Genomic DNA, 24,190 nt, shown 5'->3' with positions numbered 1-24,190 from the left:
CCTGAGACCAGTTTCCAGGATTCCATCTTCTTTTGTTCCTTGTGATTTACACCTCTTTAACCATAAGATTGAGCTGGAAATTACAAGTTTGTATTAATACCCTATATGTATATATATATAGTGATGTTTCACTAGGTGACAACTGACAAGTATTGAATAAGTCTTCAATCACAAATTTGCTCCATATCTACCCCATCTTGAGCTTTTAAAAAGTTTGAACTATTAAAATGCCCCAAGCAAGTGAAAAGGAAATTTCTAAAATCTATAAAACCCCAAGCAAGTATTTAATTTTTCCTTGCCTTTTACCATGGGGAAACCTTGCTTTATGTCCATGAACCAAGGAAATCAAAGGACAAGGATGAACCGCCTAGTGATGAGAAAAAAGGTGAAGTTTGCGAAAATTTCTGTGCGAAGGAATCTCCGTACATTGCGGAAGATAGTCCCGGGTTGTGACGGTGCCGATTTGGAGACGCTGTTTCGGAGGTCTGTCGAGCACATTATCGGATTGAAGTCACTTGTTTGTGTTCTCAAAAGGATGGCTAACTCTTATGGTGTATGACTGCAGTTGTTCCTTTGTGTATTATTATCTACATTTTCAGCAACATATAGAGATGACCAAGTAGATTATATTTCTGAAAATTAAATTAAGCTAAGCAATGTTATTTATGTATTTTTTTTACAAAGGGAACGTCAAGGCATATTATCAATTATCTTTGAAAATCCTCCGTATGTATGTATGTATGTATGTATATGTATATTGTTTGGTTGTATGCTCTACAATGTCTTAATTACCCTTTAATGATCTTGAACTCTATAGACAGTTCCATTAAAAATTAGGGTAAATATAACTTTGGTTAATTTCTGCTATTAGTCCTTACACTTTGCTAAAGTTGTGGATTTAATCTATACACTTTAATCTGGTCATTTTTAGTTCTTGTACTTTTTAAATTTTAAAATTTCAATCCAAACTAAACATTAACTGTTAAATTCATTAAGTTAAGTTCTGCTATTTTCAAAATCTGATCCGTCAAATATATTATCATATGCGTAATGTCACATCAGCTTATTATTTTCATATATTACGTACTAAAAATCCAATTAATAAACTAACGAATGTCTACAACCCTATGCATAGTACAAGACTAGTAATTAAATTTAACCAAACAAATTTAGTTGTTATTGTTTGAGTCAAGACTAAATTTTCACATTTCGAATTTCAAAAGGTACAGAGACTAAAATTGACCAATTCGAAAAACTACAGAGATTAAATCCACAACTTTTGTAAAGTACATGGCTAAAATAGAATTTAAGCTATAAATTTTGCTCTACATGTTTAGTTCTTGATTTGGGAAAAAATAACAAGGACTAAAGTGAAAAATTGATATAGTTTAAGGAGTAAATCAAGCATTAAGCCCTTTTACCTATATATCCAATTGACAATTAATAAGAAAATGCAAGAGGGAGATGAGTCAAAATCAATGATTTGGAATGTATATAATGGAAGAAAATTAGCTGGCCAGCATAATATGAGATTAAGAAAGCACTTAGATTCATCAAAAAAAAGGGCTTTGGTTTGTGGTCTCCCGACCAAGTCACAAGGAAGCAAAATTATTGTCAATTTGCTAAAAGAGGGGTCCAAATCAAATAGACAAACAAAAAGAACATAAAATCCTAATAAACTACTACTTTGATTTTCAACTATAATATTGATATGAGATCAATGTTTTCAAGATATGATGATATTAGAAATGACTTATTTAATATGTTCATTTTTTTTTTTTTTACTTTGTGTCCCATGCTTTTGTGCAAGGACCAAACATTTATGTTCTGAGTTAATTTCATGTTATGTCCTCAAACTACAATCCATATTCTAAATTAATCTTTGAATTTTAAAATATTTTAACTGAGTTCTCATAGTATCAATATTGTTTCAATTAGATCATTCAATCAGCTTAATTAGTTGTTAGTTTGGGCTTTAAATTTAACTTGTTTAATGGAGCATATTTAAAATATATGGACTACATTTCAGACATGTCTATTTATTGCATGGACACTTTGTTCTAACATGTTTAAGAAAAAAAAAAGTAGTAGACCGGTTCAATGGTTGAGCTATCCACCCAAGCCCGAAGGTTTGCCTGAAATTTGGGAGGATTTAGACAAAAATATTAAGCTTAAAAAGTGGATTTGAGTGAAAAAAGAAGAAGGCTTATTTAAAATATGGGCCAAGCTCGGGCTCAAACATTCAAGGTTCGAGCCCTACCCAACCGTTTTTTGAAGTTTGTAATATAACATTAACATATTATCTTTATATATTATGCAATTTATATCATATAAAAATTAAATCTATAGTAAATATATTTAATACTATAATGTAAACATTAAAAAGTTAAGTTACTAATATATAAAATTTCAATAAATACAATATATGTATATATATATATATATAAGCAGCCTTGAGGTTGGTGGAAAAATATGATTTATACGATAGTAATATTTTGAGGACTCAATTAGAATATTTTAATGTTTAAAATTAATTTAAAATTTAGACCATAGTTTAAGGACATCTAGAATAATTAACCCTTTTGTTTTCATCCTTAAATTAAAATAAAAATGAATCCGGATTAGATGAGTTTGACCATTCATTAATTTTCTATCTAAAATCTAGATTCTACATTGCTTAAAAGTAAAATTTGAAAATTTTCCATTTATGGTTTAAACTAGTATTTATTGCTGTCATGGATTTTTTTTAAAATTAATTACATTTTATTCTATTTAATAATTAAAATATATTAAATTATTCTATATTTATTATAAATAAGAAATTAATTATTATTTTTAAATATTTGTGTGTATTACTTTACAGTGTATATATATGATTATGCCACGTTTGATAAGTCGATGGAAAAGAGAAATGTTATGTTAAATGACACTTGAATTTTAAAATGCTTGGTGAAAGATAAGTGTTATTACTTTGTTGAAAATTGTTATATATATAAATATATTAAATTATTGTTAATATATAATCTTACCCTCAACATTTTTTTATATTTTCCCACTTTTAGCATACATTTTATTATTTTTAAAATATATATTAACATCATTCACATTAAGTAAAAAAAATTACGTGACCTAATTATTTATTAACCCAATTTATATAAAATTCATAAAATGAATTATTATATTATTTTCAAGCAAATCAAATAGATTTTAATATTTAAATTTTCTATTGTTATAAAGTTAAAAAATTGACAAAATTTAAATTCATATAATTTAAATATTAAACAAAATTATAACTTTATAAAATTGAATGGAAAATAAATATAATTATTCCACACATGACATTAAATTAAATTTAAAAGTAGTGGAAACAATACATTCATAAGAGTTAAACATGATAAATTCTTTATTATTTTATATAATATATATTAATAAATTATAAAAAATAAAATCTCAATAATAATAATATAATTAATGCGACTCAAACTTAAATTATATCTCAAACGTTAAATACACGTAATTTAAATCAAGACTACATTTAAAATGATAAATACACTGAATATAAGTCAAACACAAGAGTTTATGTTTTATATATATTTGAAGCACTTTGGGTTTGGAAGGTGATTAGTGAAAACAGAGTGGTGTCTGAGCAATTGGATTGAGTTGGAAACATAAGTAAAAAGTTAATGAAAGACATCAATCAAATCATGGCATTGCTGGTATTTCTTGGTACACAGATTCTGAGGACAATTTGACATATCAAATCATAATTTTTAACCCTTTCTAGAAAACCCACATTCCTACATATATTACATTTTATTATGTCTATTTTCTATTTAAATTTGTAATTATTTTTTAACAATATTACATAAATTTATGTCTAATCAATACATTAAATAATTTAATGTTTTTCAAATTTTAAGATTATAAATTGAGTCTCATTATATAAAAGTTTTACGCGTATTTTAAATTTTATTGTGACTTAAAATTATCTAGATTGATTTTAGTTTAATTTTAAATATATTTCAATTATAATCAAAATTAAGTATATATTATAAAGTATGTAAGATTAATTTTCGAAATATATTCAAAGCTAAATTAAAATATTTATAGAAAAGATATAAGCTAGAATAAATCCATAATATGAAAGTTGTTTCTAAGGATTCAAAATTTCAAAACCTTAGACCGTAAGTGTCAAAAGTCTATTTTAGAAATATGAAACGAATAAATTTTAGAGAAGAAAAGTTGAAATCTATATAAATATAATGAATAAGAAACATGTGCTTGGGAGCGAAAATTAAGTATAGAAAGATTGAAATTAAACCCTTGATTGACTTACGGTATGTTTTATATTTTTTGTAAATTTAAAATTTAATCTCTATATATATTTTAGAAATTTAGTACTTTTATTTTTATATTTTAAAATGTAAATTTAATTATTAATACTGTTAAAATTATTTTATTAAATTTATTTTTTAGTTATTTTGGATGTGAATTTTAAAATCTAAAAATTAGAGGATTCGATTCCTGAAAATAAAAGTAGAGAATAAATTCTAAGTTTATATAAAGAGGAAAAGAAACATAGATAGATAGATAGAGTTGATATGTAAATGGTTGGTTCAATGGTTTCCAACTTCCATTTTAACAATGGCTCCAAAAGTAAAAAGAAAACACCCTACCATTAACGGAGTTGCAAAGGATTTATATTAAAATATTCAGTTAATATCAACCGACCCATACCCTTACCAAATAATAATAAAAAAAACACCATTGATGCTCTTAATTATGGGGTTCACTAGCTCTAACTGAAGCACTAGCAAGGCTTCTCATTACATCAACTTGAACTCTAAGAGATGTAATATAATCTAAAGTTTCTTCAATCAAACACACTTCATTCATAAACTCTCCACCTGGTATTAAACTTTTCAAAATCTGCGTTCTTTTCCTTACCAGACATTGAGCAATAGACCTTGTTATTTGTCTCTTTCGGGCAGCACCACATTTTGCTGTCCTTCGGATCCTACGGCTCCTTTTCACAATCTTCTTACACGCCAACGAAGCTCGTCTCGTCGTTGTCGGCACCGCCGACCGGTCGGGGGTCGAAATGAGTGCTCGGCTCCAACAGGTTAGACCCTTTCTTGCAGATGCCATGGCTGTATCAGCTGATAACTTTATGGCCTTTTTTCTCTCAAAGATACTCATGTTCTTGTTTGAAAACTTGCATCTTTGAAGACCCATTATCCATTTCTTGACAAACTCTTGCTTGAGTGTACTATGAGGAAGATGCATCCTACAAAAAAAAAACAAACAAACAAAAGTTCAAGGACCAATATTGTAATTTATTGAAAGTAAAACAAAAATGGAACTTAGGGTTTCAGAGAAGACAATAATATGGCATTAGTAGCAATTTAGCAAGGGACTAAGATTGTTATCATGCATGTTACCATGTACATACCTTGATTAAGCTTCTTCTATGGAAATAATATATATATATGGTTTTTTTTTTTTTAATGAAATTATTGTTGAGATGAGAGAAGTATCAGAAAACTGAGACTGAGAGAGTGAAACAGATCCAAGAAAGTGAATCAGAATCCAAGAAAATAGAGAGGGGAGGGGAAGGGAATGTACCATAAAACTTCATTTATTTGCTCAATGGGAAAACAAGTGGTGGGCCTATGAGGGAAAGACAATGCACATGCAAGCACATGACAATTCATGGCCCACCCCATAAACCTAGGGATATATTTTAAAACCTTTTTTTTTTCTTTTTTTTCAATTATTATTATTATTATTGGGTTTTTTATGGGTTAAAGTATCTTGAAAGTCCCTCTATTATAAGGATTGAATCAAATTAGTCCTTTTATTATTAAATGGATCAATTTAGTCCATATATTATTAAAAAAATCAAATAAGTCCAATTATAACAGAGTTAACATTTACTGTATAAAATGTATTGAAAATTATTTTTTTCAATTGTAGTTCAATTCTAAATAAAAGATTTTATTTATAGAAACCATAAAAAAAAATTATAAACAGTAATCGCTAATTTGATCACATCCCTATAATAAAGTGATCTCCAAGGTACATTCACCATTATTTATGTGTAGTGAGAGAGATAAAAAACATCCTCAAAAATATTGATTTTATGTTATGTTTAAAGCAAAGCCAACATTTGTAACTTTGGGTTACGAATATAAACAAAAATCCTAAATTGGAGTAGTTATCATGAAAAACACCTCTCTTCCACCTACCTAACCTTATTTTATGTACACATATATAAGTATATTAATTTATATTTTTATGGTACAATCAGTCCTACTACACCCCCTAACGTCGATACTTTTAAATTAAAAAAAATTCATATGTTTAAGTGCCTTGAATTTATATTTTTCTGACTTTTATAATAATAATTACCTCAATTAAACTAAAAACACTTAATAAATTCTTAACCAAAGATGGATCTTTATTAGAAAAAAATTGAAAAATCATCATTAACACTTTGAAGTTTTTGAAATTTTGATTAAACCCTCAAAATCTTTTAAAATTATTATTAAATTTCTTAAAATTTTAATTAAATCTTAAAATTTAATATCAAGATCTACCATTGTTCGTAATCTCATTTCTATAATATTTTAATTTTAATGTCAATATACAAAATAATTATTTATCTATATATCATGTATAAAATTAAAATCCAAAAGTTTTAAAAAGACTAGGCAATGAAAAAAAGGAGTTAAGCACTTAAAAGGCTCTCCCCCGTTCTCCTCTCCTCCCCACATGGTCTCCACATGGGGTTCTTTCCTTCAATCATTACATCTATACATATATACATGATATCCCCCTTATTTAGATCTTAGTATGTATAATAAATGTAACTCTTTCCTATCTTTTCTTTTTTTTTTTTCCGAATAAAATCTCAAGATTTTTGGGTATTTAGTTTTTACTTTTGTGTCGAATGAGTTTTAGTTTGATTAGTATGAATATTATTGTCAATGCAAGAGGATGTGAGTGTCGATTGAGTCTTAGTTTGATTAGTATAAATATTATTGCCAATGTAAGAGGATGTGAGTTCGAGTGCATTGAAGCGCATTATACTCCTATTTATGAGTTAAGGAGGAGCTATAAATAGTTTTAAATATATTCAGAAAAAATATACTTTAATTAAAACATTACTATAAATATAAACTTTAAATTAGTCATCTTAGGTTTATTAAGGATCTTAACTAAGTAATTCTTTTAATTTATTATTGTCCCTTAATTTTATTTTTCCCCAAATATTTATGGTTTAGTTCTGTCCCTACTTTTAATAAGAATTAAGTGTAATGATAATAAATATTGTATTTCTAGAAAAAGTATTCGAGTTTAAATTTTAAATATGACATTGTTGAGAGAAAAGTCACAAAAACGAAAATAAAGTATACTTGATTGTTAAAAAAATTAGCCTTTAGTTTATTTGGTTTTTACTTTTGGATTATTGAAATTTCATCCCTTAGCTTTTAATTTTAAAATTTTAGTCCTCTATTTATCGATTTAAAATTAAAATCCAATTGATAACATTATTAACTAACATTAGTTAAATTTGTATTTGTAATATCAATTGAGCTTTAACTTTCAATTCTTAAACTGGTAGAACGATTGAATTTCTAGAAATAAAAATAAAATGATAATTTTAAATTTCAAAAAAGTACAAGGATCAAAGACAAAATTAAACCAATATTTATATTCATAGACAAGGTTTCTGAGGTGTAGGGCCATGTTGAATAAATGGTTACTTTAAACAATGGATGTTCAGGAGAAAATCAAGGGAGGGTTATTAAAGAGTAGCACAGGGCGCATGCTTGCTTGCATGCATGCTTGCCCCCCTCACTTACCTTTTTCATGCAATTTATTTATTTTTTGGGTTTTATCATTTAAGTTTTACACAATAATATGACTTATCCAAATGCCTTGTCTGAATATTTTGCCTTGCCCATAATTTTATTATACAACAAAGTTTGAGTCTTGGTGATTGTCCAATCTTTTAGCACATGGCATTGTAATAAACATCTTATTTTCAAACTAATTTATGCCCATACAAATAGAGTATTATTTGTGTTGTTTAAGCCTTTGTTGATATAACATTTCGAGTTTAAATTTGGACACTCTTTCCCTAGATATATTTAAGGGTCGAGTTATCTGTCTAAATCTGAAAGTTTGCTTGATATTTGAGAGGGTTTAGATAGAATATAAAACTTGAAAAACGAATTTGCACAAAACAAAAAGTTCAGGCCTGTTTAAATTACAAGTCGAGCTTAGGCTCCAATATTCAGTTTATATTTAGGAATTTAATAAAAAAATATAACGGTAGTAAAAGAATCATATTAATTGTTAAAGAAATATAATATATTCTAAAATAAAATATATATACCTAAACGGATTTGAGTTAACCATTTACAATATGAAAAGGCTGTAGCAAAATTTAAAGCTTATATTTTGAGTTGAATCGAACTTGGAAATTATGTATAATATTAATGCTATATATACATGCATCCACTCAATTCAGCTAATAAACACTTTTACCCATCCCTAATCTCTCATAAAAAATACATTATGTTAATATTAGCTTGGAATTGATATTATTTATATATAATAAATAATTTTTTGAAGGTAATAAAATAAATTAGCATATTTTTTTGGATTAATATATATAGAGATACCTAAATTTGGCAATTTGTACCTATTTAGGTTTTTTTACCATTGAGATGGAAATGCATTTTTCAACCCAAACCTTGATTTCAAACCAAAAAATTTGGTAAATGAGCACTTTTCAAACAAAACCTTGATTTTAACCCAAACTAAAAAGTCCATGTGGCTGAGGGCCCTTACAGCCCAGGCACAATGACGCAAATATCAGGGGCGCGCTCTACCACTGAGCTAATAATAGCCCGTCGTGCGGGCCTCCCACTGGGGGCCCACTATGCCAAAAGTGAGAGAAACCCCATCTCTCTCTTTCTTTTTTAGCCCCCATGTCGCCACATGGGAGGGATCCGGGGGAAATTTTTAGCTTTTGACTTTTGGAGAAGTATTTTTCAAAGAATTACCTTTTTATCCCCTATTAAATCTTCTCAAAAACACTTTTACCCTTAGTACCTAAACCATGTTTTAAACCTAATTAGCAGCTAAACTTGGAAACCATAAGTCAACTTGATGCCTTTTTTAGGTACCTAACTAATACCGTTAGAATACATTGATGTAGCACTGATCACCAATAGCACTGTGATACATGGTAACCTCATATTTTGACACATGTCAAAAAGGAAAAATATTTAAAATTGATAAACAAATTATTTCTGCCACTTGTTAAAATGTGAGACTACTATGTGCTACCATGCTATTGGTCGTCCGTGTCACGTCAATGTTGTGTCAATGCATTTTAATAGTGTTAGTCAAGTACCAAAAAAGGTACTAAATTGACTTACAATTTTTAAGTTTAGACATCAATTAAAAAAATTTAATGCCAAATAAATCTAAATTATCAAATTTAAATATTTCCGTATATACTAACCCTATTTTTAAAGGAATTTACAAATAAAAATCACACATAATACTTAATTATTGTTTTTGTCCAAATATGTTTATCAAAATACATTAATATCGATTATATATTACGGTTTAAGGTTGAAACACAGGCCGGAAACCATGCTTGAGTGCAGCTTCCCATACGAGATCGATTCTATCAACATCAATTGGCCCAATTTCGTGGTGAGTCCAGCCTTCTAGTTGATGAACTGCTCCTCCTGCATGGCATGCATGCACCACTCCCCTCTCCAACTTGTACTGCCCCAACATCCACCAAAACTTAGTAAATAAAAATCATATGAATGGAAAAAGGTCGCACAAAATATTCAGTATCGTATCGTTTTACCTTTAGTTTGAACATTAAAGGTTAATTAAACTGTCAATCAATCATTAATTTAGTGGCAAAAGACTAGCAGTGCTTAAGTACCTACTTACCCTTCCCCTTACCCTTTGGTCGAAATAAAATAACATGAAAATGGAATTGATCCCGACATAGAGTGCATTTTAAACGTGTGAGTTAAATTGTAAATTTGTGTGTACCTACTGTATTGTTAAGGACGACGTCATCGAATTTTTCATAGAGGGAAATTGAATTATAAATTTTTAAGAGGTCAAAGTATAATTTTATCATTTATAAACCTATGGTTTCATCATTTTTGTAAGGATTAAACATAAATCTTTTCATTTTTAAGAGATTAAAATGCAATTTATCGCATATAAACATCTAATTTCATCATTTATGAGGGGACTAAAAGGCAATTTTTTCATTAGGGGGTTAAGCCCTTGCTGCCCCCTAGATTCCCCTATCCCTATTGCATGTATTACTTGGACCTGACGTGTTAAATAAATCAATAGTCCTCCTAAATTTTAATGACATTTGATTATTGAACATATTAAATTCAAATTATCTATATGATAAGTACACTCATATTTACAATTTGATTCAGGTGTTTAAAAAATGATTCAAATCAAATCTAAACTAACACTAATTTGATAGCTATGTTAATGGTAGGACCTTATTTATAAAATACTAATACTTTGATGACTCAATTAAAATATTTTAAACTTTTTGAACCCATTTAGAATCTTAGACGATAGTTTCAAGATTTTTGGTATAATTGACCCTATAATTTTTACTAAAAATTAGGATATGCTTAATGAGAAGATTGCTAACCTCACAACTCCCAAGTCCTTCAACATCCTCAGGCAACCTCATGGCTGCAAGATCACCGTAAGTGCAGTCCCTCCTGGAGGCTAAAATGGGAGGCACCACAAATTGATGAAAATGTGTTCCACTTGGAGCCCAACTTTGCTCCCATGGTGTTATCCACTTGCCCGCAATCCATGTCTACAACATGATCATATAATTATTGAAATATCAAAATTAGGGGTGAAATCAAAAATTATTTTTTGAGGTCAAATTTTAGTTATCTAATTTTATTAGTGTTAAGACACAATTTCATCATTGTATTAATTTATATCTTTATAATTTTAAAAAATTAAATTAAAATTTTATTATTTTTGAGAGGCAAAATATAAATTTACCATTTACTAACATCTATGGCCAAAGTGATATTTTCTCAATTTAGGGGGCTCTGCCCCTGCTACCCCCCTTAGTGCCGCCATTGATCAAAACAATTCAATAATTTAAGACAACATATCTTACCTTACAATTTTGAGCTGCTTGGTATTTGGTAACATGGACAAGGTAGTTTTGGGTATCCGTTGGAGCTTCTTTTTGTATTTTTTGAAATCTCTCGGTCGATGAAGTTAACATCTATAATATATATATATATATATAAATTTTCAATACAAATACGATACGTGTATTAAATGTGTCAGAAGAAATGATCAAGAAAATTGAAAAAGACTTACGAGAACACGAACATGCCTTCGAGAAAGGTAGAGTGCGATCGCTCGACCGAGCTTTGAAGTGGAGCCTGTTAAGAACACTTCTTTGACATCTTTGGGAATTTCTTTTACAATAACTGCAGCACTCAATGTGTTGCCATGGCAAACTCTAACTTTAAGTTGTGGGTGCTTGTTAACAAACAATGTTCCTCCTCCATTTAGAGCTTCATTCTGTAGATTAAGGATCGGGTTATCCGTCAAATTTAAGGATTTATTTAAAATTTGAGAATTTTTAAACAAAAAAATAAACTTGAAAATAGATTTGAACATAAGAATAAACCATATTTTGAACTGAATTTAGATAATAACAAAATTCATTAATATGTTGCCTGAATCATACTCAATTTAAAAATTTTATAGAAGTAAAAGGAAAAAATGAATCAGGAAATTTTGTTTTGAGTCTCTTAAAAATTAAAAATTATAAATTAAAATGATAATAAAATTACATTTTACCTCCAAAATTTATAATTTAATTTTAATCCTAACTGATATATATATATATATATATATATAAATGAAAAATACTAACCTTATTTAATGCTGCAAGGCTAATGACCTTGACCCCCATCCTATCAGCCTTTAGAATGGCCTCCTCTATTTTCTTGTTGATGCCATCAGCTGCAAATGGTAAGAAATACTGCCAAAACAAGTAATGCTCTTTACCAATAAATTTTTCTGGGTACATTTACATCATCTCTTAATAATTTTATACCAATCACGTTATCAAATTCATATCTACGATAACTTCGAATCGTTACAAAACGTCAGTAAAATCAATAATCATAATTTAAAATTACACGTATACCTGAAAACCAAATCTGGGAACGACCCATGTCTGGTACAAACGGCCTCGAAGGTTGTAGAAAGTGAGGAGGAAGGTCTTGGACCATGCCCACATCATTAGCAATATCATCAAAGTTGCAGGCCAAAATGGTAGTAGAAATATCCTTGTGGAGAAGGGTATTGATGCGAAGGATCGGTTTACGAACGGAATGTGCATCGCCGACATTACATCCAATATGTGGGCTAGGAACACAAAATCCGGAACCCTCCCATTTTCGCCTGCATTAAAAATCATATATCATATTCGTATTCGGATGTCGAATATAAATACGAAAAACCAATAATATTTAAAACATTGACAAACCCGAATAACATATTAAATTCGGTCCGTATTTTAGATAGATCTAATATCTTACTTCAATTTATTTCTGAGACTTAATATTTTTACTTAAACTTTTTTAAAACTTAAGCGAGAAATCAACCAAATTTACCTGAATTCGAAGTAATTTTATTGTGAAGCTGCCATGAGTTGCTGTTAAGTGTATTCCACATTGCATCAAACAGGGGCATGAAGAGGCAAAAATTAGTCCCCATATCTGAGTGGTGCAAGCTATGGTACCTGACAATTTGCATAAACATCAAACATTAATAAACTTCTTTTTTCTTTTTAAAATAAGTTAATACAATAATAGACTTATAATTTAACCCCTTAAAATTTTATAATTCAATTTTTAACCCCTCTAAAATAAATTTTTAGCTCTGTCCTGCCTAATTGGATATATTTTATTTTGATCAAATGATAGTTTTGATCGTTCTATTATACTCAAATTTATGATTTTGTTCCTAAAGTTTGACACAATGTCATTGATTTCTCTAAATAGTTAACATTGTAGACTATCCAATTAAAATATTGATGTGAATTAAAAAAAAAAAAACTCCTTCCAACGTATTATGTTGATACGATTTTTTAAAGGAATTCTTTTAAAAGAAATCAAAATTAGCATTTTAACGGAAATTAAAGTATGAAGACTGAATCTCAAATTTGAATATAACTTTTTAATTTTAGTATGATACATGTATGAAATTCATTTGATGTTTTTTTTTTTACTAAAGTATCCTACGTATTCGTTTTATGATCCATGAATTATTGAATAAATATCTGTGACTAGATATGTCTACGGGTCGGGCTAAGCCCGTCAGAAAAGTTGGAGGGTGTGGGCAAAAAAAATAAGACCCATTTAGAAAACAGATCAGGTCTTGGGTAAGGTTTTTTTGGCCCAGCCCAAATATGTCAAAAAAAAAATCTGCTGCTTTTCCTTTTCTTTTCTTTTTTTTTTGTTTATTTTTGCTACCATTTCACTATTATGTTGATACTATTTTGTTGTTATTGTTTTATTGTTAATTTTGTTACTATTTTAGACGCATTTACTTGTTAAATTGCACTTATCTTAGTGTTATTTAAGTATATATATAAATATATATATTTTCAATTTGTTGGGAAACATTTATTTTAGTATTTTTAATATTTTTATGTATTATAAATTTTTAAAAATAATATAAAAAATTAATACTGAGCAAAAGGTGGCTTGTCTCGGTTTTAACATTTTATTCGGCTAGGCTTGGGAAAAATATTAGGCCCATTTTTCAGACTGGGCCTAGCAAACAAGACTAAAATTTTGGTTCGGCCCGACCCATGGGCACCTCTAAATGAGTCAAGCCTCGAGTAAGATTTTTACCTAAGCCCAGCCCTAATTTGCAAAAAAGAAATTGTTATTTTGTCGTTGTTTTCTCACTGTTTTGCTGTCATTTAACTATTATGTTACTACTATTTTGTTGTTATTGTTTAGATATTGTATAACTCTTGTTTTATTGTTAATTTCATTACTATTTTAGAAGTATTTTCTTGTTAAGTTGCATCTATTTTAATGTTATTTAAGTATAAATATTTTTTAATTTATTTTAATTTGTTAAGAAATATTTATTTTAATATTTTAATATTTTGATGTATTAAAATTTTAAAAAATAAAATAAAATTTAATCTGAGCCAATTTAGGTTTAGCGTTTATAGTTTGAGTTGGACTTAAACAAAAATTTAAGCTCGTTTTTTAAATCAAGCGTAAACCTATCAAATAGACTAATATTTAATTACAACATGACCCAACTAAAATCCGACCCCACCCAACCCATAGAAAAATAAACCTGTGGCTGCCCCCTAACAAATCTTTTGTACAAAAGCAAAATCTTTCATAGATTGACATCAATTTCAAGTTGAATCATTTAATAACTATACATACCTTCTTTTCTTTTAAAAGAACCTAAATTTAAGGGTTAAGGATTTTGACTAAATGCAATTAAAATCAGTATAAATAAGTAGCAATAACTAATAAATATTTAGCTATAACAAAACTGACTTCCCATTTTAAAGCTATAAATGAACTTTACTTCCCATATTAATTCACACCTAATTTCCAAGTCTAAAAATTTAAAAAGAAAAGGGATCTAAATTAATTCCTACCTAATTCCAAGTCTAAAATTAATAAGTCAAAATTTTATATTAGTCCTTGTACTTTGTATAATTGTAAAATTAGTCTATGTATTTTTAATTTGATCAGTTTTAATTTTTATACTTTTTTATTGTTGAAATTTCAGTGTTTGCTCAACATATATAAAGTTGTAGATTTAATATGCTTTCTGTAATTAGACCATTCTTAATCTTTATACTTTTTGAATTTCAAAATTTTAGTCTTGACGCAAACGACAATCACTAAATCCATTCACTAACTTCTTAATGAGTAATATGCGGAAATAAGAAAATAACATAGCATTGCATATGTGATAATATTTTTATTGTATCAACTTTTGAGAAAATCATAACTTAATGAATTTAGCAGCTACTATTTAGATAGGACTGAAACTTTAAAATGTAAAAAGTATAAGAATTAAAATAACCAAATTAACAACTTATATATAGTGCAAGGATTAATAACATAATTTAACCAAAATTGAAAACAATGGGCTGTTTATAGACACAAATTAAGCACTATTTAATAGATTTATATCTCATATATTAACACATAAACAAATCCATATGGCAATTGTCACTTAATTAAAATGAAATAAATGTTTTATTTTTAAAAATATTTATTAAAATTCAACTTCTACAAAAGGTTTTTGTTATGTATTTTTAGTCAATTTAGTCCTTTTTTTCTATAAATTAGTCATTTTAATTTGGAACCATTCAATATATATTTAAATGTATTTTAGTTACATTTTGTTTAAGGATTTTCTAAATAAGTGCATAAATAAACTAGTAAAAGATAATTTAATTCTTTTTATTGCATTATTTGTATTTAATTAAAGAAAATTATTGTTCATTATTTGCAATTGTTGTGTAAAAGAAAAAGTACAATTAATGCTTTAATTTTTTAATTAAATAAAATAATGTATTGAATATAATCCTACACAATTATCATTTCCTAAAATAAAATTAGGTATAGAAGAATAAAAATCACTCACGTCTCATCACGTCTGGATCTTGTCTAAATTGATAAAAGTACCATAAAAGTTCCTGTACTAAGAGTCAGATTGCATGTTATCCCTTTTACTAAAAAAAATGAGCAAATTGATCATTTTTGCTAAAAACTAATATAGCTGATGGATTAACTAGACCACATGTAGCTCATTCCAAAATACAGAGACCAATTTTTAATAGTAGAAATAGATGGATTCTTTAACACAAGGACCAATTTGCTCTTTAATCTAACATATAAGGACTAATTCGTTAATTTTTTAGTACAATCTGATTTTTAATACAATAACCTCTATGATAGTTTACCATCTAGATTTAGTTTAATTTAAGTTCAAATTCAGTTTATTATACTTTTATATTAAATTAATTCAAATTGAAATTGGCTCTAAATGTATTTTAGTAATAAACCCTAAACTGAAAAAAGGGTAAAATTTACTTACGTGGGGGTATAGATGAGATATCTAAGGAAAGGTAACTTGTTGAAGATTGCACCATGAATAACTTCAACATTGGAATGTCCCATACATCTCATAAAATCAAACCCCAAAACATACCCATAAATCATGCTTGTTGATCCACTTCCCATTAGAATTGACCCCATTATTGGAATTCCAATCACCATAGATAATATAAGGTGCTCTAAAAATGTTGCATGTCCAGCTGCAAAAACAAAAATTGAAAGTGAATGAATGCATGAAGTAGTTTACGAGGGAGATCGTTTTCTCTTTTTTTTTTTTTTTAGTAAAAATATATTATAGGTCTTTTGATCCCTCGACATTTCATTTCTTTTTTTTTTAATTTGTTGGTGTGATATTTTAAAATAAAAAAATATTCATTTGGTAGTAGACTTAATCATGGATTAGGTCGGCTCTAGGGCCTATGCAAAATTTTAAGTCTTTTTTCTAAGCCCAACCTAAAAATGGGCTTAAAATTCTACCTAAGCCCGACCCAGATTATTTTTTTAGATTATTTTTATATAAAAATAATTTTTTTAAAAATATAATACATCAAATAAACTAAAAACATTAAAATAAATATTTCCCAACAAATTAAAAATACAGTAAAAAGTAAATGATACTAAGAAGTTACAACTTAGCAAGCAAATACCTCTAAAATAGTAACAATAATAATAATAAAACAAGAGTTATACAATATCCAAATAATAACAACGAAATCGCAACAATATAATAGTGAAATGGTCGCAAAACAGTACCAAAAAAGAAAGTTTACGTTGATTCGGGCCAGGCCCAGCCTGTTTAGAAAACATATTTTATTTTTTTATCCAATCTCATTTTTCGAGTCCACATTTTTCCCAAACTCTCCCATTTTTTTGAGCGGATTTTGGGCCTGGGTGAGTGGCCCGACCCATGATTAGGTCTACTTGGTAGTAATGTAACTAAAAAAAATGAAGTTGTAATGAATATGAATTTAATAGTGTTAACAGTTGAACTTAAATTTTAAAATTTAAAAAGTAAATGGATTAAATTCTAATGTACAAATAGTATAAGGATTTGTTGCATATTTAACCTAATTTTTTTAATTAATCAAAGGATTAAAAGATTTAAATTGAATATTTATTTTAGGAGAAACTAAAATTACAATTATCTCATATTAAAAAACTTAAATGGAAATCAAAACAAAGAGGAAATCGGGTTTTTCTACCGACCTGTAAAGGGATGGGGCACCGAAGATGAATGGTGAAGTGAATGATAATGGGTGAAAAGGTATCTTCCATGGAAGAACCTATGCATCCAATAATACAATGGCTCTGACACCATTACATGCAATAACATCAATGTAATAAACCCTTTTGTGTTCCATATTGGAAACTCATCATCCATGGACGGAAACATCAGGCAAGCCATGGTAGCTAACAGACCTTGAAGAAGTATAAAATTGTCCCTTCAAACAATAATAATAATAATAATAATTATCAAAATCCTTTGAATTATTACAAGACAGAAATTTCATGGTTTTTTTTTTTTTACCAGTCCCATTCATTGTCAATCTGCTTGAATTCAACTCCTTGTTGCTTAATCCGACAATTTCCAAGGAAAAGCATGTTGTTGTAAGAATTCCATAGTTGGTGCATGAAACCTCTCAAAGCACATATAATGAGTATATGAACACACCATGGATGCTTATAGGAATCTTCATAGATCCATGAATACATAACATTTGCAGCTAATGGACCATAAATCACATACTTCGCCATTATCAAAGAGTTTCCAAGAAAAAAAAATTGATATCAGTATTGAACAAATTGTATGACAAAAAAATTAAACACATTTTAGTTTTCCTTTTCCGTACCTTGAAACTCCCCAAGTTTTCCCATGGCCAAGCTGAAAGAGGTTTTTTAGCCATTTTTAACTTGTTTTTGCTTCGTTTAGCTCACTATGTTTTATTTTGAAATCTTCTGAGGGTTTTTATAGCTGCAAGGAGAAACGAAAATGGTGGTGACAGATAAAAGAATGGGATAATTCAACATTTAGCCCCTGAATTGACAACCTTTTTTGTTGGCATTAGTCCTGGAACTTGACAATTTTTCTCAAATTTTACCCCTGTAATGATGTGACACTCTAAGCCATCACTTAATTTTTTTTATTATAAAAATTATAATTTTTTGAGTAATGACGTGGTACAACATGGACCAAAACTAAGAAAAGTTGACCAATTTCAAGACGGATATGTAGTCCCGAAACTTGGTATTTTTTTCCAATTTTGATCCCAATGATGACATGACACTCTAATATTGTACCATGCTGTCACTTAATTTTTTTCAATAAAAACTATAATTTCTTTAGTAATGACGTGGTACAATATGGGCCAAAACTAGGACAAGTTGACAAGTTTCAAGACTAACGCGTAGTCTTGAAACTTGGTAAAAAAAAATTTCAATTTTGATCCCTATGATGACATAACACCTTGAGATTGTGTCACGTTATTTCCTAATATTTTTTTATAAAAATTATAAATATGAACCAAAATTGGGAAAAGTTGACAAACTATGGAACTATTGTGGACAAAAAAAATAGTTGAAGGACTAAATTGGGAAAAATACTAAGTTTGTGAGCTAAATATTAATTTATCCCTAAAAGAAAGACGGTTTAAGGTGACGTATTGACTTGATTCATGTAAATTATGTTTAGAGGATGATATTGAATAAATATACAATTATAGATTGATTTTTATTTTAAAAAATTTAAAATTTATATGGTATTGGTATTGTACCAAACAGTTGGGTAAGATGGCATCATTGAATTTTTTATTTTCATTGGTTTCAACAAAGGACAGCTGTATGGTTTGTGTCAAATTTCATTAATGGCTAGTATGGTTGGGGAAGAAGGGGATATTAGATGGGAGCTCAACACTTATGGTCACCATAAGTTTGCATAGTTAATGTAAATTTTAGGTATACTACATACGAAGTCAATAAATTATTAACCGTTTGAGTCACTAAATTTAAAAAAAAAATTATAAATATAATTAAATTATTCGAAAATTTTCATTTAAGTTATTGTGTTTTTAAAATTATTGTTGTATGACATTCTTTATTCACACTATCTACACCAATTGAAAGCTCTCATTCCCTTCTTTTCTAAAGTTCATTTTTTTATGAAATAACTTTGAATACCACGAATTTGCTCATCAATCCAAATAGTTTTATTCTTCGATCTCTGGCACTAATAATCAGATTGATTTGAATTTAAGTTATGTTGTTCTACTCATCGGTGGTTGCTGATACACTGTACTGGTTATCGAATCGTCACTTGGAGCTCGTTGGCTAATTTTTTTTAAAAGAAAAATTAATAACCCAACGACTTAAAGACTTTTTTTCATAATTCATTGACTTAAAAAAAAACTTTAGATTAGTTCAGTGACCTTATGACCGAAACGTAAACTTAGTAATAGTTTGATGAGCTTAAGTATAGTTTATCTTAAATTTTATGATTTTATTATTTCTTAATATATTTATGATAATGGACTGATTTTGGAGGTTTCTTTAGTGGTAAGTAAAGTAACGAGCTTAATTGACATATTTTTATTGTTTATTTTAATTAACTTTATTCATGTGTTCTACTAATTTTGACATTTAATTAGTCATTTTATATGTGGGTACGATGTTATACAACGTGTTGAAAAACAAATGGAATTGTGAACTACAAGGAAAATTTGACACGAAAACCCCAGTTAGCATCCAAGAAATTTAGAATTCTAATTTTTATTATTTTTATTTGGGAAGATGTATTTTTAAGAAATTAATTAAGATTAGATTAGATTCATCTTTAATAACAAGTAAAATGTTTTTTCTTTAGCTTTATTTATTTTATCCTTGCGTATATTTTGAGGTTTTTTTAGCAAAGGAGGTGTTAAGGGTAAAGTCAAACAATTTTATTGGGAGGATCGAAATTAAATTTTATATTTTTTATGATAGTAAAATAGTAATTTTATTATTTTAATAATCTATATTTTTATAATTTTAAAAATTTTCATACAATATTATTTTTAATTTAAAATTTTACCATTTATAAATGTTTAAATAAAAATTTCCATTATAAAATTCCAGCCCTGCCACCCCCTAATTTCACTCCTCGGAGGTGCCAAAGAGTCTGTAGGATTTAGGTTTTATTATGATTATTTATTATAATATATATAGGTAGACATTAGGTAATGAACAGGAAGGCCTGAGCTACCAAACATTGATTCTTGCTTTATTTTTATTATGAGTCATTAGATTTAGCCAACGTCCGTAATTAATTCAATGCATGAACCATGAGATTTTGAAATTGCATTTATACTCTCCACTTTGATATTTGTTAATTTTTTAGTTTAGAAGGTAGATTTAATCATCTCACAACATTATTTTAATGTCCAATTGAAAAGGGATTTTCAATTTAATGTTGGATGACATACTGTTAGTGATCGATATGATCCGTAATTGTCATATTCGATCCATCGAAGAATAAATTTATGTGACCAATTGAGTGAGTGATTGAATTTTTCAAGGGAGTTAACGATCAAGTTTAAACGACTTGTGCAATTGAGACCATTGATTTGAGCGATGCCCTTCTAGTTCGCAAGGCTATCGAGTAATTAAATCGTGGAAGCTACTTTTAGGGTTATTCACTTGGTAAAGGTTAGCTATCAAGATATTATTGCAGTTAATTTACATATGGAATGGATGGTGGTTTGAGGTTATTCCCTGACCGCTATAATCGACTTATTGATTGGAGGAGAAAATCTATTGTTTAGAATCAGTTTGAAACCGGAGTCAAAATCCCACCTGAAGCTAGAGTTTTCGTCTTATTAGTTTACTCAAACTTAATTTCCATTGTATTTTTATCTATAATATTTTCTAAGCTCCTTACTGAGTTGCTATCACTACTCTCAACTACGTCACCAATTGGTTTGAAAATGTATGAAAATGCCCTTCCATAATTAAAATAAATTATGTTATTCGAGGGTACTTTTAGTCTTTTTATTTAAAAAATCAATAAAAATATGCATATGTTGGGATTTTAACCCGAACCGATCGCATTAGTAAAAGCTTTAACTTCTCACATTTATTTTGATATTTTTATACATTTTTGTTTTAATAAGCACAATTTATTATCTCCATCAGTTGTATATATTAATAATGTTGTTCATTAAGTTAGTGTCACAAGTCAACTCGATACAACACCATGATAAAAATTTGTAATGCATTTAGTATTGTTAGTATGATGTATTTATTTTAATATCGTATATATTTCATGAAAAATTATTAATTAGTTTCAAACTATACGTTTCATTATTTATTATATGTTATTTTTAAAAACATATATGTTCTAAATTCGTGGTTCTCACGCACATACATGTGATAGAATTTCTATTTTTATTAAATTTTATTATCTATTTTAGATTTAGATTTAACTCCATGTTTTTAACATTGTAGAGTTGTATAAATCTTAGTCATATAAATCATAAAATTGATCAGTCTAGTCTTTGTGGAATCAACGCTACTCTGTATACTGCAAATTTCGATTTTAAGTGTAAGATTTTATTTTTTTTAGTTGACCAGAGATGAATCATAAATTATTTGAGGCCGAAGTGTAATTTCATCACTATACTAACATGTAATTTGATAAAAAAAAATTTAATCTCCATTAAATAGCAAATCTACCAATGAGAGGAAGGAAAAAAAATCCGAAGTTGCAAAACTCAAGTAGAAAACAAAAGCAAAAACCCAACAAACTAAAACCCTAATTTCTTACCCCAAATTCAAAATACTATATGAACAAAAAAGAAACAAACAAATAAGCCTTAGTGTCCTCAGGACTTGCTTTTCCTACTGTTACTGAAAGCACAGCAACCGACAGAGTAGACAATGATGAGGCAAACGAGGAAGATAATGTTGACCACCATTACTTTCTTCCAAGAACTCTTTAGGTTGTCTATAAAACCAGCTTTACATGCTTGGCAATTGAAACATAATGTGCCCAAATCATTGCTCCATGTATTGCAATCGGTGTTGTTGATGAAGACACCATTGCCTTTGGTCCAGTTTGTTGGTCCTAGGAAGGTGAATTGACAGTCGTTTGATGGCTTACAACAACCGGACTGCAAAATAAAACATGAAACACATAAATGGAAAGTCCAAATATAAAAAGAAAAAAAACCTCAATTTAAGTCACGAAATATAATATGGTAGTATTCATGGATCGAGTTAAATCAAATATTTGTAAATTGTTACACCTTACGAGATCATTTCGCAACTTACAACCTTATAAGCTAGGGTCACCTATTGGTGGATCAATGATAAAACATTTATCATCCATGCATTACATTTATCTGTTGTCTTGACATGACAACTCATATTAGCCGATTAAGCTTCAAGAAATATGAAACCAATAAAAAAAATGACACGTGATACTTTAAAAAAGACTGACAATATCTTTTATAAAATCCTAGAGAGTTGGGGCCTCTCTCTCTACTCTTCTACCTACATGTATCTCCCTTCCTTCTCCTAACTCCAACCATTCTTAATTACATACAACCTCCACCAATACTACCATTCTCCAACCATCGTCCACCATCATAATTTACACTTGATATCAACAAGATTCATCCATATTACTTTATTTTTCTTAGATATATATGTTATTTTTATTTAATATTTTATAAATTTTTCATTTTTATTGAAATTTTAAACATAAACAACCTATTAACTTAATATAATTTCAATGTTCAACTTATAATATTATATATTTAATTTGCAAACCACATTAATTAAAAAATATAAAAACTAAAACAACATATCATAACACTTAAAATTAGTCAAAATAAGTTCAAATCTTAAATATATTCTAACTCAAATTCGAAGTTATATTTTGAATATTTTAATTATTTACCTTTTAAAATTAAATATTTTTATCTATAATTTCATCTCGAGTCTCTATCGAAGGCTTGAACAACTAACTCAACTCAAAAATCAATTAAACTTTAAAAAAATAATAAAACGTACCTGTATGGAAGACAAATGCACCTTATAAAACTCTGTTACACTCTCATTAATATGCTGGTTATGAAACTCAGTGCAAACTTTACTATCAACCAAACAGCTCTTAATCTTAAACCAATTATTTTCATCACCAACCCTCTTTTGCAACCAATTCGAATAATCCCCCAACCGGTATTCCTTATACCCTTTCCCTGACAAGACCCTTCCCGCCCCTTTATTTGTCACCACGAAAGCGAAAATCGTGCCGGCAATGCCGAGCACGATGAGGATGAGCATAACGACGAGGTAAAGCCAGAGCAACCATTTCACGTGACAGCACGCGCCGACGAATCCAGCCAATGAGACTACCATGAGGAAAACTCCGACGATGATGATGGGTTTGTCGAGAAAACGTTCGCATTCAGTTATGGCTTTACGGCTGAGCCAGATGCCAGCGACGAGGATGGGGATAGAGAGGAGGAAGGTTACGAAGTTGAGGATACCGAGTAGGTTGTTGCTCAGGCGGAACGACATCGTTTTTTGGATTTTTTTTGTTGGTTTTCTCTATTAGGTCGGGGTTTTTTTTTTTTTTCTTGTTATGATTGAAGAGAAAAAAAAACAGTGATCTTATTGAAGGTTCATGGAATGTTTATTGTCACGCGCCGTACACGTTTTTGTAACTGCATTTGTTGTTCCACGTGGCTAAATCGAATTTAATCTAATATTTTCACCATAATTTATATAGATTTATGAGATAAGTTGGTTTAACCCACGGAAGACCGTTCTGTTTTTTATTAAATCCACATAAACAATTGGACTTTAGGTGTGCCAATTGGGCTTTAATAATATATATATTTATTTGATATATTATAAATTTTAAATATATTTTAAATAATTAAAAATACTATGTTGGTTTTTTTGGTCGAGTTGGT

At 28.6% G+C, this 24,190-nt stretch overlaps 4 protein-coding genes across 5 annotated transcripts; 1 reads left to right on the top strand and 3 right to left on the bottom strand.

Annotated features, from left to right (window-relative positions):
• The first annotated feature begins 303 nt into the window (after positions 1 to 303).
• Positions 304 to 684, top strand: LOC108469427 (uncharacterized). Its single transcript, XM_017770312.2, has one exon. The coding sequence runs from the start codon at positions 308 to 310 to the stop codon at positions 557 to 559; it is 252 nt and encodes an 83-aa protein (XP_017625801.1). The 5' UTR covers positions 304 to 307; the 3' UTR covers positions 560 to 684.
• A 3,871-nt stretch (positions 685 to 4,555) lies between these two features.
• On the bottom strand, positions 4,556 to 5,643 carry LOC108469116 (transcription factor IBH1-like 1). 2 transcript variants are annotated; one of them, XM_017770003.2, is made up of 2 exons: positions 5,453 to 5,643; positions 4,556 to 5,287 (listed from the first exon to the last, which is right to left on the bottom strand). In XM_017770003.2, the coding sequence occupies exon 2, from the start codon at positions 5,284 to 5,286 to the stop codon at positions 4,777 to 4,779; it is 510 nt and encodes a 169-aa protein (XP_017625492.1). In that variant the 5' UTR covers position 5,287; positions 5,453 to 5,643; the 3' UTR covers positions 4,556 to 4,776. The 2 variants fall into 2 exon arrangements, with proteins under 2 accessions (XP_017625492.1, XP_052874157.1); XM_053018197.1 differs by having other exon boundaries at positions 5,442 to 5,453.
• Positions 5,644 to 9,486: 3,843 nt separating this feature from the next.
• Positions 9,487 to 18,181, bottom strand: LOC108468157 (very-long-chain aldehyde decarbonylase CER3). Its single transcript, XM_017769029.2, has 11 exons — positions 18,089 to 18,181; positions 17,767 to 17,984; positions 17,445 to 17,680; positions 16,219 to 16,438; positions 12,741 to 12,868; positions 12,272 to 12,528; positions 11,996 to 12,103; positions 11,431 to 11,637; positions 11,222 to 11,332; positions 10,730 to 10,903; positions 9,487 to 9,813 (listed from the first exon to the last, which is right to left on the bottom strand). Exons 1-11 carry the CDS (start codon positions 18,140 to 18,142, stop codon positions 9,649 to 9,651), a joined length of 1,878 nt encoding a protein of 625 aa, XP_017624518.1. The 5' UTR covers positions 18,143 to 18,181; the 3' UTR covers positions 9,487 to 9,648.
• A 3,717-nt stretch (positions 18,182 to 21,898) lies between these two features.
• LOC108469338 (tetraspanin-8-like) lies at positions 21,899 to 23,940 on the bottom strand. The gene is made up of 2 exons (XM_017770227.2): positions 23,283 to 23,940; positions 21,899 to 22,378 (listed from the first exon to the last, which is right to left on the bottom strand). The coding sequence occupies exons 1-2, from the start codon at positions 23,790 to 23,792 to the stop codon at positions 22,091 to 22,093; spliced, it is 798 nt and encodes a 265-aa protein (XP_017625716.1). The 5' UTR covers positions 23,793 to 23,940; the 3' UTR covers positions 21,899 to 22,090.
• Between the last annotated feature and the right edge of the window lie 250 nt (positions 23,941 to 24,190).

The sequence above is a fragment of the Gossypium arboreum genome, chromosome 8 (assembly GCF_025698485.1).
Source record: "Gossypium arboreum isolate Shixiya-1 chromosome 8, ASM2569848v2, whole genome shotgun sequence".
Lineage (NCBI taxonomy): Eukaryota > Viridiplantae > Streptophyta > Magnoliopsida > Malvales > Malvaceae > Gossypium > Gossypium arboreum.
The sequence above is the reverse complement of the archived record's forward strand: the minus strand, read 5'-3'. Positions and strand labels throughout refer to the sequence as shown.